Genomic DNA, 16771 nt, shown 5'->3' with positions numbered 1-16771 from the left:
AATTACATTCATTGCATTCCTAGTCTGAATCACAATGTGATTGTATGGGTGGTTACCTGGCACTGTAGGGTTGCCACCCGTCCTTTAAAATACGGAATCGTGCCGCGTTTGAGAATGAAATTGCGCGTCCCGTTTTGAATCAATACGGGACGGGATTTGTCCCGTATTTTTTTTATCATTTTTTTTAAAGCAGCGTGTCATGCAAATCATCCCACACGCATTTTATGAAGATGCCTCCTTTCCTACTTTTGATTGGGTAATACTTGATGTCATCGTTAGTTTGATTGGTCTTTTTAACTGTCCAGTGAGGAGGGCGGGTCTTTTAAGTAGAGTCTGCAAACTGTTGGCACCCGCTGTAGTATGCGTCCCTTATTTTTTTGTATTAAAAGTGGTAACCCTACCTGGCAGGTAACACTTATGTTTGGTCATGAAGTCGTCTAAAATCCGCCACGTGCCCTCTTTTAATTGTGAGAAGCAGATATATATAGCCAAATTCTCACGCTTCGTTGCGGCGAAGTATTGCTTTTAATTTTTTAAGAAGAAAATAAAACCTTTTTAAACGGATCGAAAATATACCAATAACAATTTGTTAAGGATCTGTTTTTTTTGTGAACCTCGCTTTTCAACAGCTGTCCCCGCTACGGCGGTGTGTTTCGTTTATTTGACAGTATGTAGATCGTGGTAATTAAATTCCTGGCATTCGTTTCTGAATCACAATCTGACTGTATGGATGGTTACCTGCCAGGTTACGCTTGTGGTTGGTCAGGAAGTCGCCTTACATCCGCCACGTGCCCTCTTTCTGTTCCCAGAAGCTGATCATAGAATGGTTTTAATAGTTTACTTTCAAATAATGCAAAGAGTATGCGACACGTGTTTCTCCTTAATTCTGGGCTCATCAGGCATACACACTCACTGCATCCCCTCTCGAGAATCGAATATCGTCAGCGCCAGAGTTGAAGCCCCTAACGTTGCGGTCAGCAAGTGGGCTAACATCCGCCATGTGCCGTCTTTCAGTTGCGAGAAGCAGATCATAGAATGGTTGAAACTGTTGCCCCTAACGTTGCGCTACGGCGTGTGGTTCGTTTATACCTCCTGTCTTCTCATTAAACTTTTATCTCGCGAATATGTTATTGCAATCCGCAGCGGGAGCGTTTCTATAAACTTAATTTAAACTTACGTTTTACACCGTGCTTTGTTTCCCTTATGAACATGCTTGTATGCTTCACTCGCTCCCTTCTCAATTGTTTAATGAATTTTTTGTCCCTACTGCGTTCACAGTCTTTTCACGTGATTACGTGGGAGGCGTGATGACGTGACACTCAACTCCTCCTCCCACGGCCATCGAGCTGCCGTCCATTACAGTATATTGTGAAAAAAGAGGTTCCAGTTATGACCATTACGCGTTGAATTTCGAAATGAAACCTGGCTAACTTTTGTAAATAAGCTGTAAGGAATGAGCCTGCCAAATTTCAGCCTTCCACCTACATGGGAAGTTGGAGAATTAGTGATGAGTGAGTCAGTCAGTCAGTGAGTGAGTGAATCAGTCAGTGAGGGCTTTGCCTTTTATTATTTTATATATATATATATATATATATATATATATATATATATATATATATATATATATATATATATATATATATATATAATACATACACACACAGTATGTCCAGGGCTGCTACACCCAGTGACCTTGCATTATCCAAAATGGGTTTAAGAATGTTCAGTTATTGCATTTTTGATACACATTTTGTAGTACTAGGGTGTTGTACTGTGTTAGTCATTATGGATGTGATGGGCAGTCAAGCAAAATGACACCTTTCATTGGCTAACTAAAAGATTACAATATGCAAAATGTCAAGGCATCTCCGGACCCTTCTTCAGGCAAGATGTACTCGAAATCTTGCATATTATAATCTTTTTAGTTAGCACATTTTAGTTATAAAACTTTCAAAATGTGTATATGTTTGTGTTTCTTAGGTATTTTAAAGTATAATGCATTAATAATTTTTTTTCACCTAAGAATCATCAATCATCCATCCATCCTTTCATGTCCAGAATTTGCTTAAAATCCAATTTTAGAGGGTCTTGGGGAAGGGTAGCCCTAAAGAGGCAGCACCGTAAGTAAGGCTGAAATCAACTGTGGACTAAATACAGTGCTTATCAATATCCTCTACAATCATACTGAAATGTTTGTCTTTATTTTAGAATTTTATATCAACAAAACCTTTTTGTCAGCCTATAACCTCATTAAGATCTTGTAACCAGCAATACCTAATTAAACCAAATGGATAATTTTTAGTAAAACTTACACCATTGTGTCAACCAGAGTAAAGTCCATCCATCCAGCCATCCATTATCCAACCCATTATATCCTAACTAAAGGGTCACGGGGGGTCTTCTGGAGCCAATCCCAGACAACACAGGGTGCAAGACAGGAAACAAACCCTGTGCAGGGCACCAGCCCACCGCACAGAGTAAAGTGATTAGTATTATTTTATCTAAAATATTATAACGGCAGTCATCAGTATTTTAGTGGGCAGCATAACGGGCATAGTGGCGTATGCTGCTGTCACTCGGGCAGGCCTGAACTGTGACTTACTCATGCTCTGAAAGGACATTCTCACCATGTCCACGTGATTTTCCTGCTCCATCTGAAAGGTATGTGTGTCAGGTTGATTGTCAGATTTCATTGTACCCAAGTACATAGGTGGTCTCTGAGATGGACTGCAAACTGGACTCTTAAGCATGGCCAAAAATCTTACGTTGAACACAAACATGGTTGGTAGTTAAAAAAATAAATAAATAAATAATAGCCCAGCAAATCCTACCCATGATTGCTCTGGTAAAACGGTGCTTGCCAAGAGTTTCACCAACATTCCATGTCTTGTCTCCAGCTAAATTCAAATATTATACTTGCTATCAAGACCATGGCAGTCATGACAATGTAACTTCAACTTCCGTTCAAATTATTTTCAAATCTTTCCCACAACATGCAAAAATGAACAAGTAGTAATTTTTAAATTCTATTAGATGTTCCTGATGTTTGGGCAGAGAGGTGGCTCTAAGTGTAAAGATCTAAGCTGGCATGTAGAAGGCTGCCGGTTCAAATCTTGTTACCTCCAAAAGGGATTCTACTCCATTAGGCCCTTGACCTGAAAACTGCTCCAGCAACTGCTGTACAATGGCTGACCCTGCACTCTGACCCCCAATGAAAAAACAGTTTCCCTTTCGGGATTAATACAGTGCCCAAATACCAAAAAAATGTTAGTCAAAGAGAAATGCATTAAGTGAAGAAATGTACTTAAAGATTGTTCCTCATTTCTGTATTGTACTGTGATGTAAAATTGCATTTTGTGACTTAAATTCACCACAAAGTGTGCTAAAGACTTGGAACCTTCTGTAAGGTAATCTCTAATAGCAGCAGTTAGCTTTTGTTCTGTCATCAAGTGGTGTGACCGCTGACCACAATCCTCTGTTTTCCAATCCACAGAGCCAAGCTTAAAAGTGTTACCAGAAAGTAAAGAGCAAAAAGTCCTGTGCAAGCTCAATGGCTGCTTCTTCCAAAAGGCATATGTGAGAATAAACAAAAATGGAGAATGTGTTAATAAATCTGTGTGTGAGAAGAAGAATGAGTGTTTGAGTGAAGCAACAATGATGGCAACCTCTGGGGAAGAAATGAAAATCACCTGTGAAGCTGAAGTGATGGGACTTGACAAGCCGCCGATTGAAAACTGCACACTACCCGCTGAAGGTAAGAATGGACTGCATAAGAGTCTGTTTTTTAACCAGATGTGCCCAGCTTGGGAAAACAGAGTGTGTGGAGCTATTAAAAACAGGCAAAGGAGATGCTGAATATTGATCTGTAGGTGTGCACTTGTGATATTAGGACATTGAATCTGTAGAACAGTTCCAAGTATTTAGGTGTGAAAACGGTATGTGTGTAAGGACAGTAAGAGATAACATTAGTCCACTCATCTGAGGGAAGCTGTCTCTACAAACAATCTCCCGAGTAGTAGTATCATTTATACTTTGAACATTATGTAATAACTCATATTTTGAATGTACTTAATCCATTTGCACATCACTGGGGCTGGTGAGAGGCACATTGCAGGATTTCTCATTTGACATGGCACACACACACACACAGGCATTGCCATATTCATATTGAACAGGAGCCCAGTGTAGAACTGCCACTTAGCCAAGTATGTGCACATTGAACCCTCCTGGAGGTCACAACCAAAGAGAAAGTGCCACTATGAACAATGCTTCACATCCTTTGTCTGACAAACTAATACTGAGTACTTTCAGCCAACAAATTATTCCGCAGAAGCGTGTCAAGAAAAGAAGCTGGCATTGTAATCAAAGTCAATATGCGCCCCTTGAGTGTGGCCTTACAGCTACCATCCATGGCAGGGCATCATACAAAAAAGCACAACCAGCTCACCCATATTTTATTATAGATTTTTTTTGTGTGTGACAAATAGCACTAATAGTTCCATGTGCCATAATAATGAAAAAAATATTGTAAACGGAAATCTTCTCAAGTAAAAGAGCAGATGAGCTCATTTCTCATCAACAGGTTTGGAAAATGACTGGCATATGTGCTGGTGCTGTGTGTTTTTTAATCTTGGTTTAATGCCTTTAGAAACTCCATTTTTTAGAAGCCCTTTCAACACTGATATCTGTCACACTGAATAAAACTACACAGTGTAGCATAAAATGACAAGATAAAAATGTAACATGATAATTTAGTGTCTTATTATTGTTTGTTTGACCTCTTACTGGCAGCACATGTACAGTTCATTAAAAATAGCTGAATTGGGTTGCAGAGCTCTACCACTAAGAGTGCCTGGTGGGGTTTGGGAATGCAGGATCGCCTGAGGGTAACGTAAAGAACTCTGCAGAAGTGGATAGGCAGCTTTCTGCCGACCTAAAAACAGCCCCTGGTATGGTCAGTGTAACAAGACTCAAAGAGGCAACAGAGGTTTTCTTTATATCTAGTATTGTTGTATTTGTCGCTATCACACTTTTTCCCCCTATTTTTCCACACACTTTTTTCCTTTTATTTCTGCATGATTAACACCCTCATTACTCTATTATTTGAGGGTTTTAGGACTCTCTTTAGTTTTAGTGACAGATCAGCCAAATGGTACTGCACAAATTGTGGACCCCGATTAATCCTGTATCTATGTTCCTACCCTCACCTATGGTCATGGGCTATGGGTAGTGACCAAAAGAACGAGATCGCAAATACAAGCGGCTGAAATGAGTTTCCTCCGCAGGGTGTCTGGGCTTTCCCTTAAAGATAGGGTGAGAAGCTCAGTCATCCGGAAGGGGCTCAGAGTAGAGCCGCTGCTCCTCTGCATCGAGAGGAGTTAGATGAGGTGGCTCGGGCATCTGATCAGGATGCCTCCTGGACGCCTCCCTGGTGAGGTGTTCCGGGCACGTCCAACCGGGAGGAGGCCCCGGGGAAGACCCAGGACACGCTGGAGGGACTATGTCTCCCGGCTGGCCTGGGAACGACTCGGGATTCTCCCGGAAGAGCTAGAAGAAGTGGTCGGGGAGAGGGAAGTCTGGGCATCTCTGCTCAAGCTGCTGCCCCCGCGACCCGACCTCGGATAAGCGGAAGAGGATGGATGGATGGATTAATCCTGTAACTTTGCATGGGCACATGATGTGGAAATGTGTGATTTTTAAAGTACGTAATCATGAGAAGGTCTTACTGGGGAGACTGACCAGGATTTCATGGAGCAGTATATCACAGCAAAGAGCTGTTTGATAATTGTAAATCTTGTATATACATTTTAAATTATTCAGTTTAAAGAAACTCAAGTCAGGTTCAATAGGAAGGAGGATCGTATAAATAAAATTGACAAAAGCTGGTGACAGTGGAGTGGGAGTGGGGTGACCGAGTTTGATAAATATGTGTATAATAGCTGTTCATTATTTTTTTTTAACAGATAGATCCAGGATTCGTATAGCTGCTGCTGCTGGCCTCTTTAGTATACCTGTTATTGCACTGCTGGTAGCTTATATAAGTAAGTCTTTTTTGCTTCATTTTTTCCTACATTTCCTGTTCCTATTCTTCCATTGTTGATTTGTATATTGATTGCCAGCCCAATCACAAAGACTTTTGTATGGTCTTTATCTTCTTGTCCACACTTTTTCTTTTTTTCTCCTTCTATCATCCCAACAACATTCCTGCTGGTTTAACTGGTGACGTTAAATTGCTCTTTTATAAGTGAGGGGTGAATGTGCATCACAGTGATCCTCTCCTTCTGTCCAGGGCTGGCTACTAATGTGCAGTCGATGCTGAAAGGACAGCATTCAGCGCAGCTACAAGGCTATAATGGTAACAGCAGGTTTGCAAGACTGGATAGTCCTAAAATGCTAAACATAGCAGTGGATGTCTAATTTTCAAATTATTTTGTGTTTTTTAACATATGCTATTATAGAAAATACCATATATACTTGGATCTTGAAACCTGAAAAATCGATCATAAAATTAGACCCCAACTTATACACCTGTTCAAAAATGTGACCCTTAATTTTTTTTTTTTTTTTTTACATCTTCTTGCCTCCTCTAATCTCACATCAGTTTCTCAGACACATTGAATTTTGTTACAGCAGCACACTTACCAATTTCTTTCGCCACTTCAATGACTTTTAATTTAAAACCAGCTTCATAGTTCCTTCTGATCGAATGCTCCATCGTAGATAAGGGATGCTCTAAAGGTGTATGAGGGTGTGAGATGCACACAACAGTGGAAATGTCGCTTCGGAATAGTTTGGGTATTACTGTGTGGCGACTACCAGTGACTGAGATGGACTGCTGAGAAGCACACCTTTCTTTTCGTCATTTTAGTATCCTTGCCTGCTGATTTTTTGGTGCCACTTTGTCCCACTTCCACCTTGGATTAAATGGGAGCCCACTGGTTCCCCAACACTCTTTCTTGCTCCACATGTAATATCTTTATACTCTCTATTTAAAACAACGAAATATACCATATATAATTGCATATAAATCAGGCCTTACAACCCGAAAAAATCGACCATAAAATCAGACCCTGACTTATACACCTGTTCAGAAACCAGCTTCATATTTTCTTCTGATCGAACGCTCCATCGTAGATAAGGGATGCTCTTATGATAAAAGTGTATGAGGGTGTGCGATACAAAAAACACAAAAGAGTGCAAACGTCGCTTCGGAGTAGCTTGGGTATTACCGTGTGGTCACGTAGGCACAATTCATAGAAAAAAAGGCAGTGCGCTCAGTGGTTACACTCTCAGATATGCGTTAGCATATCGTAATCTCTTGGACCAATAGGGTGAGTTTTCCACATTTGACTTATATGTCAGACATTATAAAATACCAGAAGTTATACGGTAGAATCAATCCCCGACTTATTCGCGGGAGAATTTATCCACAAGTATATACGGTACTATGTTAGTTGGTGGGTTTCAATTGTTTCTGTATGGAGGAGTGTGACTTTGTGTGCACACGACTGTACACTGTGAGAGATAGACTGACAATCCTGTCTGTGGCTGTTCCTGATTTGCAGCTATTGCTGCCAGGATAGACTGCAACTGGCTGTAAACCTTAATTTGAGTTAGATGGGCTTGAAATCAGATGGCTAAATGCCACATGCAGAAAAGACTAAAGCCTGAGGCTGCTGTGTATTAAACACTGCTTCACATTGACTTTCTCTTCTGTACAGGGTGTGTTGATCAACATTAGAAAATGTGTGCTCTGTGGAAGAAATGGTTACTAAAATAACCCTGGATTTATCTTTGCATCTGTTTTGTTCCTCTGTTTCCCATATTCTAACAACATTTTTTCCCCTTGTGAAACAACAAACTTTGTCCTATATCTGAAAACTTGCCACTGACTTTATGCACATCTTCATCTCACCTCAAATAGGACAGAAGCGATCCTGATGGTCACGATGAGAAGCATCTTCACTGGATGTCATGGAACAAAGTGCTGCTTGATGATTGAAAATCTTATTTATGTTTACATGTAATGTATGTCGTTAAAGGAAAGTCAGTTTGGCCTCTCCTTAAGTAATGTTACCAGCACATCACACTACACTGGCCATCAGAGTTGTGAAGGATGTCAATACCCACATTTGAAGGAATGCAGTCACCTAAGAAAGAACTGCCTGCACTGCCCTTTCTTTTATATCTCTTCTGTGTTACCAGACCAGTCCAGCTTATTGATGTAAACCCCCAAGTACTTGCAGGAGTGGACCACCTCCACATCCACTCCTTAAATAGTGACTGGATGTAAGAACTTTGCAGGTGGCAGTCAATTTTGATCAATATCACTGAGCTGCACAAAAATCCTCCCATGCAGAAAGAAATTGGTGTCCTTATAGATTTGGGTGTGCTGAATCCATTTCTGAAATTGGAATTTCTTTACCACAAACAATTTCTGTGAGATATCAGATTCAATAAAAAAACAGAGTTTAAAAAAAAAAAACACAAGTTTTATTTTATGGCATAAGTATTTTTTTCCATGCTGCAAGTGAAAGACAGAACCACAATAAAGAGTTGGGGTACCAGCCTGGTTACCCCTTATAAGTGAATGATTTGAAAAACGCAATTGAAGAGATGTCTTCATAATTGCAAGTTCATAAGTGAACTGTCTCAAGAGCTTCTGGCAGGTCCATCTGGAAGTGGCCTCAGTGATGTAACAGCTGTCAGTGTGAGGAAGAGAAAAGGCATTAGGACACAGCGCCAACCCCTGGAGCGGCAGGAAATTACAACCACTAGAGCCCTTAAGCTAGGGGTGCCCAACTCCGGTCCTGGAGGGCCGCAGTGGCTGCAGGTTTTCATTGTAACCCTTTTCTTAATTAGTGATCTGTTTTTGCTGCTAATTAACTGGATGTGAGAGAGCAATTCTGTTGCCAGATTTGGGTTCAGCACCCTTAGATATAAAGAGAACGCCTCAAAGTTTTGACAAGTTGCACGTTACTGTATAAAACTGGTCTGCAAAAAATGCTATTTTCTGTATATATTGACTAAGCTATACATACTAATATATATATATTGTTACATTGCTGCTTTTTTATCTAAATAAATAAAATTGTAAATATGGTTTGCTTTTTTGCCAATTGTAAAAATAAAAAAGTTCAACTTATTTTTTCCACTAAATTTTTCATATGCATTGCCATTGGTTGAACTTAAAAGTGTGGCTAAATGTTGCATTGGGAAGACGGATTGCAATTGAAGCGAGGCAACCGAAAAACGGTGCAGACACAAAAACTACATTTCTCTTCCGGTATCAGGAGTGTGCTGGGGCTGATGGGAGGACTCTGTCACTACTGCACACAAAGTACAACTGAAGCAGGATCTCGCCCTAAGACCATGGGTATGTACAGCATTTAGTTTTCAGCTAATTTGGATAGCTCAATGGTTTACAGCTTTTGTCTAAGAGTCTGTCTGTTTGTATGATCATGGGTTGTGTTCAGCCTTGCTGAATTTCTAAATGACAATTGTTCCAAATTGCTAGCTTGGTTGGTATGTCATATAAATAATTATACAGACTTGCTTTTGCTTGCACTATTCTTTAGTATCAATCTGAGGAAAGTACCTACTGGACTAAGCAAAAAAAAAAAAAAGTCTGTGGAAAGTCTTCTGACCGGAGATTTTTAGCAAAATATTATTTTAAAAGTTTTAGATTTTATATATTCAAAAGGATAGACGATTAACACGGAGATCTGCCAAAATACATTTTCTAAAATCATTTGGTTTGTGTGTGTCTACAGTTGTCTCACATTTAAGGACTTGTGTGAAAAATAAGTACAGTACACCCTCTTTCAGTTCTAGGGTTTTACATATCTCGCATCTGTTTGGTCAAGTCCTAAAACTTAGATACATGAAACCTTGCCTGGCCACATATAAGAGATTTGACTTCATTCTTATTAATTCAACAAAAGTAGGCCAACAGGGAGAGCTCCAGGTGAGGGGAAAATAGATACCTATATAGATATAGATATATAGATTATATACGGAGTGTATATATATGTATATATTGTGGATGCTAGAGGGCGCTGTTGCCCTGTTAAACCCAACAGACAGATGTTCAGGACACAAGTTTAAAAGCGCCAAGTACAATTTTAAATTATTTTCTCCAATAAAGTGCACAAAGCATCACAATTCACAATAATCAATAACAATACAATAATACAATCCTTCTCTCACAGCAGCTCCGTCACACTCTCTCCCAACTCCGGCTCAGCTTGTTGGGTCTCTACCAGTCCTTTATATAGTCCTTGACCCGGAAGTTCTTAAGCAGCCCGGAAGTACTGTGGGCTTCCGTCCTCCTGACTTTGAAGTTCTCCCGGGTTTCAGGAAGAGTAGGAGTCCCCAGGGCCTTTATGAGCTACCCTTGGTGGCACCCAACAGGGCTGAGAAAATGGACTCAATGTCCCAGGATGCCCTGAGGGAATCCGGGGCACAGCTACCATTCAGGGGAGCTGCCACCTAGTGTCCTGGAAAGGCTGCATTCTTCCAGTTCAGGCCAGATTGAGCTGCTGGCTGTTTATCATTTATATAATAAAATAATAATAATATATATATTGTGGTAGCCGGCCCGGACACAGACAGGCGGACACGTTGATGTCACCCACAACACGTTTATTATACATATTATTATTTACACAAGTGCACCTCAAAACCACAAAATACCCCAAAGTCCAGACCACTCCTCGAATGCCTTTTCCTTCTCTTCAGGCTGCCTCTTTCCTCTCCTCCCGAGCTCTGTCCACTTCCACTCGACTCTCGCCACTCTGTGAAAGGAAGCGGCCCCTTTTATATGCACCCGGATGTGCTCCAGGTGCTTCCCGGCAATCTCCCACTGGCACTCCCCAGTGTGGCGGAAGTGCCGGCTGCGTACCCGGAAGCACTCCAGGTGTCCCCACTCGTCTTCCCCCCAGCACTTCCTGGTGTGGAAGAAGTGCTGGGGTCCAGGGTTCTCCAGGCATGGGGGCGCCCCCTGGCGGTGACCACAGGCCTCTTCAGGGTTGAGCTTCCCAGCTGTGTACCCATGGCCCCCAAAGGAACCAGGGTGGTCGCCCCCTCGGGGTCTGGAGGAGGCACAAGCCCTCCTCCGGTCTTCCTGGGCGTCCCGGCTGGGTACCACCCCCAGCCATGTGCCACAAATATATATACTCTGTATATATAAAAACGTTAAAGACGCATACAGTGCATATGGGCTTGGGAAAGCATATCATAACCTGGTTCTGCTTCAGCCTCACTACAAACCCAGAGTGAGGGAGCTACCTACAACCAACAACCACACGCTCATTCAGGAAGTGGTCCCCTGAGGCAGAGAAGGCTCTGAGAGACTGGAACTACAGACTGGGATATCCTGCAGGGATCACATAATGAGAACATTGAGGAGGTTGTTGACTGCACTACTGACTACATCAACTTCTGTATGGACATCGTAGTTCCAGTAAGAACTGTACGCTGCTATGCTAACAACAAGCCATGGATTACAAGTGACATCAAGGGCCTTTTGAACCAGAAGAAAATGATTTTTAAAGATGGTGATCAGCATGAGCTCAAGCGCGTGCAGAAGGAACTCCGAGTCCAGCTCAGGGTGGCGAAGGAGCAGTATAGGAGAAAGCTGGAGCAGAAGTTGCAGAACAACAGCATGAAGGACAATGTATGTATGTGTGTATGTGTATAGTGGAAATAAAAAAGAAATTCCACAAAAATAAAGTTTTGGGGACCTTCCCCATATATTATTCTACGGACAAAATAAAGCAAAAAATGGCAAAATAATTGATCAAAGTACTGTATTCAAGCATTTGACAAAGTTCATGGAACAAGATGGCGTTTATATACAGAATTAAATTATGGGAACAGGAAATGGTTGGCAGGAAGTGACGTCATTTGGAATATATAGATAGATAAAAAAAGATCATTCATAAAAAAATTCAAGATTTCTTAAAAATCAAAAAATCCTGAAATCTCTTATTTCTAGGAGTTGGTGAAATTAAGAGGAGTCTTTACAGATTTTGATATTTCCAGGTAATGCATGGAAAGGGGAAAGCAGCTGGAGAGCACTTTGCTACTGCTAAAATTCCTTAGTCTAAGTGTATGAATGCCGAAAAAGACTCTGTAAGGATCCTGAATTGGATCAGTTGACAGATTCAGAGTAAGTGAGCACAGATGATGATACTGCGGACCCTCGCAGAGCAGAGTGACGTGGAAACAGCCGCGTGAATGAAGATGCAGGGAGGCAATGCTGGAGAGAGATGAGGGAGTGTGGAGCCACAAAGTGGGAGCCGTGGAAGCCTGAGGCCTGATGAATGGCGGCTGAGGAAGGAGATTTTGTGGAATGATTTTTAGGGAGCAATATGTCATGCTTTCCACCCAGAAATAAATAATAAATAAAACACTTTATTTTAATGAGTTTCACATTTTACAATTACGGAATTGCATAAAAATAAAACTTTGTTAATTGCACAAAGCTCTGACCTTTCACTCATCTCTAGTTATAAATGAGTCTGCAGTAAAAAAAAAAATAATTCGTAGGACAGATTTTTACTTATTTTTTTATTTAATCTACGTGAAAACAAGTGAAAATTTCAAGAACATGTCTTGAATAAACAATAGGCTTTCTTAATCAAACATTTAGGGCAAATCTTATTTATTTTTCTGACATTTTCATGGCCCCATGCTTCACAGCCCCTGTTTTCACTTGACGTTGCTTTCCTCCATGCTGGGTCCCCAAGAGGTCCGTGCCCACCAGCTTTCCTTGGAGTCTAGTTTTCCGTTTGCCTCTCACAGATCCAATGCTGCTTACTTTTGCAATTTTCACTTTGTATTTTTTTATCTCTGACGCATCTACAGTTTTGTTTGTCTTTATTATCCAAAGGCTGTCTGAAAAAAAAAAAGAGAGACTTTATGTTTGTGTGCCATTGTGATGATCTGCCATTGTTTTGTAATATTTTTGCTCTTCAGTGTTCGTTTATGGGTGGCATGGCGATGCAGTGGTAGTGCTGCTGCCTCACAACGTGGCAGTGGCGTAAGGGGCCAGCCAGGCCCACCCTGATTGGACACATGCCCAGCCAATCAGTTCATTGTATATGAAATTTTCCGTTAAATTTTGTAATTGATTGGGTGTTTGTGATTTTATCTTTCCTTCGGTTTGGAAGTGGCATGTCAAACCCCATTGGATTTATAATAAATAAATAAATAAATGGGGCGGTGTCACTGTTGTGATGGACGCCCCTTCTCTATATGTTCCAGGGGAGCAAGCATGGGCTGCGCAGTACCTCCCCTGGGCCACTTGGTGGCAGCCCCCCTGGGTGACTGTAGTGCCTCAGATACCTGCAGGGCTCCATGGGAGATGGAGTTCTCCACAGCCCTGTTGGGATCTGGGGTGGCCAGCAGGAGGCACTGCAGGGGTTCCTGAGCCCCTCTGGGCCGTAGTTCAGCCGGAGGTGCAATCGGAGGCAGGTGGTGAAGCACCTGAAGCACTTCTGGGTGAACTATAAAAGAGACCAGCAGCCACCACTCTGGGTGCCAGAGTTGGGAGGAGGAAGACAACGCTTGCCGGGAGGAGTGGTGGTGCGAAGAGAAGTGTGCTTCTTGTTTTGGTTGTGCTTTTGGGACTGTGTACTGCCTGTGGGACACAGGTAAGAAAAATAAATCTTTGTTGTATTTTGACGTGTGCCTCCGTGTCTCTCTCTGTGCCGGGTCGGGCGCCAATGTAACACCTTTTACACTGTGTATGTGTAACCTGACTGGTAGTAGTCATTAGACAGTTAACAGAACCTTTAGTTGCTTAATTGAATATTTTCGATGAACACCAATAGATAATTTCTTATTCTGAGGGATTATTTCTGACATGGCAAAACAAATGGAAATATCAAGGTTTTAACAAAAGCTTCGTTTAGATCAAGGGCGTCCAACTCTGGTCCTGGTGGGCCGCAGTGGCTGCAGGTTTCACCGCACAACAATTTTTTTGGAATGTCTTATTTCCTGTAAAGGTTTTGCTGACTGTGGCAGGTACCTACTGGGTATGCACAAATATAATTTTGGTTTTACTGCATCACGTAGGAACTCTGAGAAATCGACATTTATATGTTTACTGACAATAACGTATTTAGTCACGTTTATGTTTCGCATAAGCCATTAAATTCAACAGAATTCAAAGTGTTTTGCTCCTGATTTTCTTTTGTATTCAATGTCTGGTGCATCACGTTGCAGTGTCCAACAGCAGTCAGCAAGCATTGACAGATTCCAGTTGCCCTGGTATCGTCTCTCCATCGTAGCAATGTCCTGGTGAAACCTTTCATCGTGTTCGTCACTGACAGCACCGAGATTTGCGGGGAAGAAGTGTGAGTGGAGGAAATGAATCTCGAGTGACATGTTGCACTTCATTGTCTTGTATGCTCTGAGAAGTTTGTCTACCAGCTGAATGGAGCTTGGGGCTCAGTAATTGCCCAGAAAATTGTCAACAACATCTTTGAAGACTTTCTAGGCAATTTTTTTCAGGCCCAACTGGCAGATCTTCAAACCGCTTGTCACTCATAGCATGTCTGATCTCGGAGGCAACAAAAATGTCCTCTTTGATCTTGGCATCAGTTATTAGGAACATTTGTCTTAAATAATGAAAACCTTCACCTTCCTTGTTCAGTGCTTTTGCGAAATTCTTCATGAGTCCCAGTTTTATGTGAAGAAGAGGCAAAAATATCTTTGCCGGGTGGACAAGCGATTCATGTGCCACATTTTTCTGTCCTGGAACTAACTAACTTTTTATGGAGTGGCCAGTTGTGTTGAGAACAGTGCGACTCTTTGGCACGGTTGTCCCATTCACAGATGTAACAACGGTACTTTGTATAGCCGAGCTGCAGTCCCAGTAACAGAGCAACGACTTTAAGATCTCCACAGATATTCCAGTTGTACCTGCTATACTGGACGTGCTTCAGCAACAGCTCCATATTCTCCTTCGTTTCATGTGTGCTGCATAGCCAACAGGTACTGAAGGATAAACGTTGCCATTGTGTAGCAGAACAGCTTTCAGGCTTAACATTGACGAATCAATGAAGAGACACCACTCTACCGGGTTGTAATCACATCCCAAGGCTGAGAACAATCCTTCAATGTCACAACAGAAACAGAGACTGTCGACTTGTGCAAAAAATTTGGTTATATCATGACGGCCTATTATATCGGCCTCAAAATACAGAAATATTCATACCTGGTGAGAGCAAACACCATTCCTGAAGTCTGGAACCCAGCAGCTCAGCTTTTGCTTTTGACAGACCCAAATTTCTAACCAAATCGTTCAATTTGCACTGTGTTATCAGATGTGGATCGCCTGATGAGCACGGTTCAAAATCCGGGTCAATGTCACTGTCAGTACCCTGCATTGCAGTTTCTTCATCTGGTTCGTCTAAGGTCTAATCCTCTAGTGGTTTCAGAATTGGAAGACTGTCATCATGTGGCACGGGTCTCATTGCTGAAGGCAGATTAGGAGATTCAATTGACGACTTGTTTTTGGCAGAGAAACCAGACACATTAGTCAAACAGAAGTAACAGTCGGTCACATGGTCTTTCTGTTCTCGCCATATCATCGGAACAGCAAACGGCATCGTCTTTCGAGGGCCCCTGAGCCAGGCAATCAGACTGACAGCACATGTCACACAGCAAATGTGAGGCGCCCATTCCTTGTCTTGATCACCAGCCAAAATACAGAAGATAAACTTTCTTCACAAAGAGCAGTCATCCAGCGTCTCTGAGGCTCAAGTGTATTTGCCACAGATATAGCAGAATGTATCGCGGCTGTTACAACATTGACGAGAGCAATGTTATAGCAGCGGTTCTCAAACTGGGGTCCACGGTTCCCTAGAAATGATTGCATATTTATACAATTTATATTTTTATAATTATTAACCTTTACCATCTGAGGGGAAATAAGTGAATGAGCTCCGTTGTTGCCCCCACCACCTAGAACCGACCACTAATCCGCTATTCCTTTACTTGCTGCTACCGCATTGTTTTCCCACCGTTATCGCTCGGCACAAACCAGCCCTTATTATTTTTACCATAATCAAAAATTATCGATTCTTTCATAGAATTAAAACACTCATGAACAGTTTTCATATATTTTAGAAGCAAATAAGCGTGCTAAAGGTGGATACAGATAATCAACAAACATATTTTACATTTTTTGAGTTTTTAAGTGGTGAAATTGCCCGCTCAACGCAAATGGTCAAAGCAAAGCAGATGCATCCATCCCATTAAGACTTTAACTTAAATTTAATAACTAAGATGTATGTAATATTTTCTGAAAAAATAATTGTCAAAAAATGTTTTATTCACAGCAGCCTGTACCTATGCAGTACAATGCAGTGGGTATGTGGCACCCTTGTGCAAAGTATTTGCCGCCCCCAATTTTCTTGAAATAATATTGATTTTTAAAATTTTTAATAAAAGGGTCCGCGAGCCATCGAACAATTTTTAAAGGGACCGCCACGCAAGAAATTCTAAAGAAATTTGAGAAACGCTGGTCTATAGCATCAAGCTTACTTACGGTTATATTGCTACAGATACTGTACTTTACTATACTGATACTAGACATACACACTGACTATCTAGATCAGGGGTGTCGAACTACGGTCCTGGAGGGCCGCAGTGGCTACAGGTTTTCATTCTGACCATCTTCCTAATCAGTGATCAGTTTTCACTGCTAATTAACTCCTTTTCCCTTCATTTTAATCACCCTGTTTTTAAGGATTCAGTC

The 16771-nt window shown here is 41.5% G+C and overlaps 1 protein-coding gene across 1 annotated transcript in view; it reads left to right on the top strand.

The window, feature by feature from the left end:
- The window catches only part of LOC114658495 (tapasin-related protein-like), an 81978-nt gene extending 72831 nt beyond the window's left edge, over window positions 1-9147 (top strand). The window contains exons 3-5 of the mRNA XM_051932759.1: window positions 3494-3754; window positions 5964-6041; window positions 7925-9147. Coding sequence (XP_051788719.1) covers window positions 3494-3754; window positions 5964-6041; window positions 7925-7941 — 356 coding nt within the window. The 3' untranslated portion in view covers window positions 7942-9147. The remainder of the gene's footprint in view (window positions 1-3493; window positions 3755-5963; window positions 6042-7924) is intronic.
- The last annotated feature ends 7624 nt before the right edge of the window (window positions 9148-16771 follow it).

This window comes from Erpetoichthys calabaricus, chromosome 10, assembly GCF_900747795.2.
Source record: "Erpetoichthys calabaricus chromosome 10, fErpCal1.3, whole genome shotgun sequence".
Lineage (NCBI taxonomy): Eukaryota > Metazoa > Chordata > Cladistia > Polypteriformes > Polypteridae > Erpetoichthys > Erpetoichthys calabaricus.
This window is presented reverse-complemented; position numbering and strand designations above follow the sequence as displayed.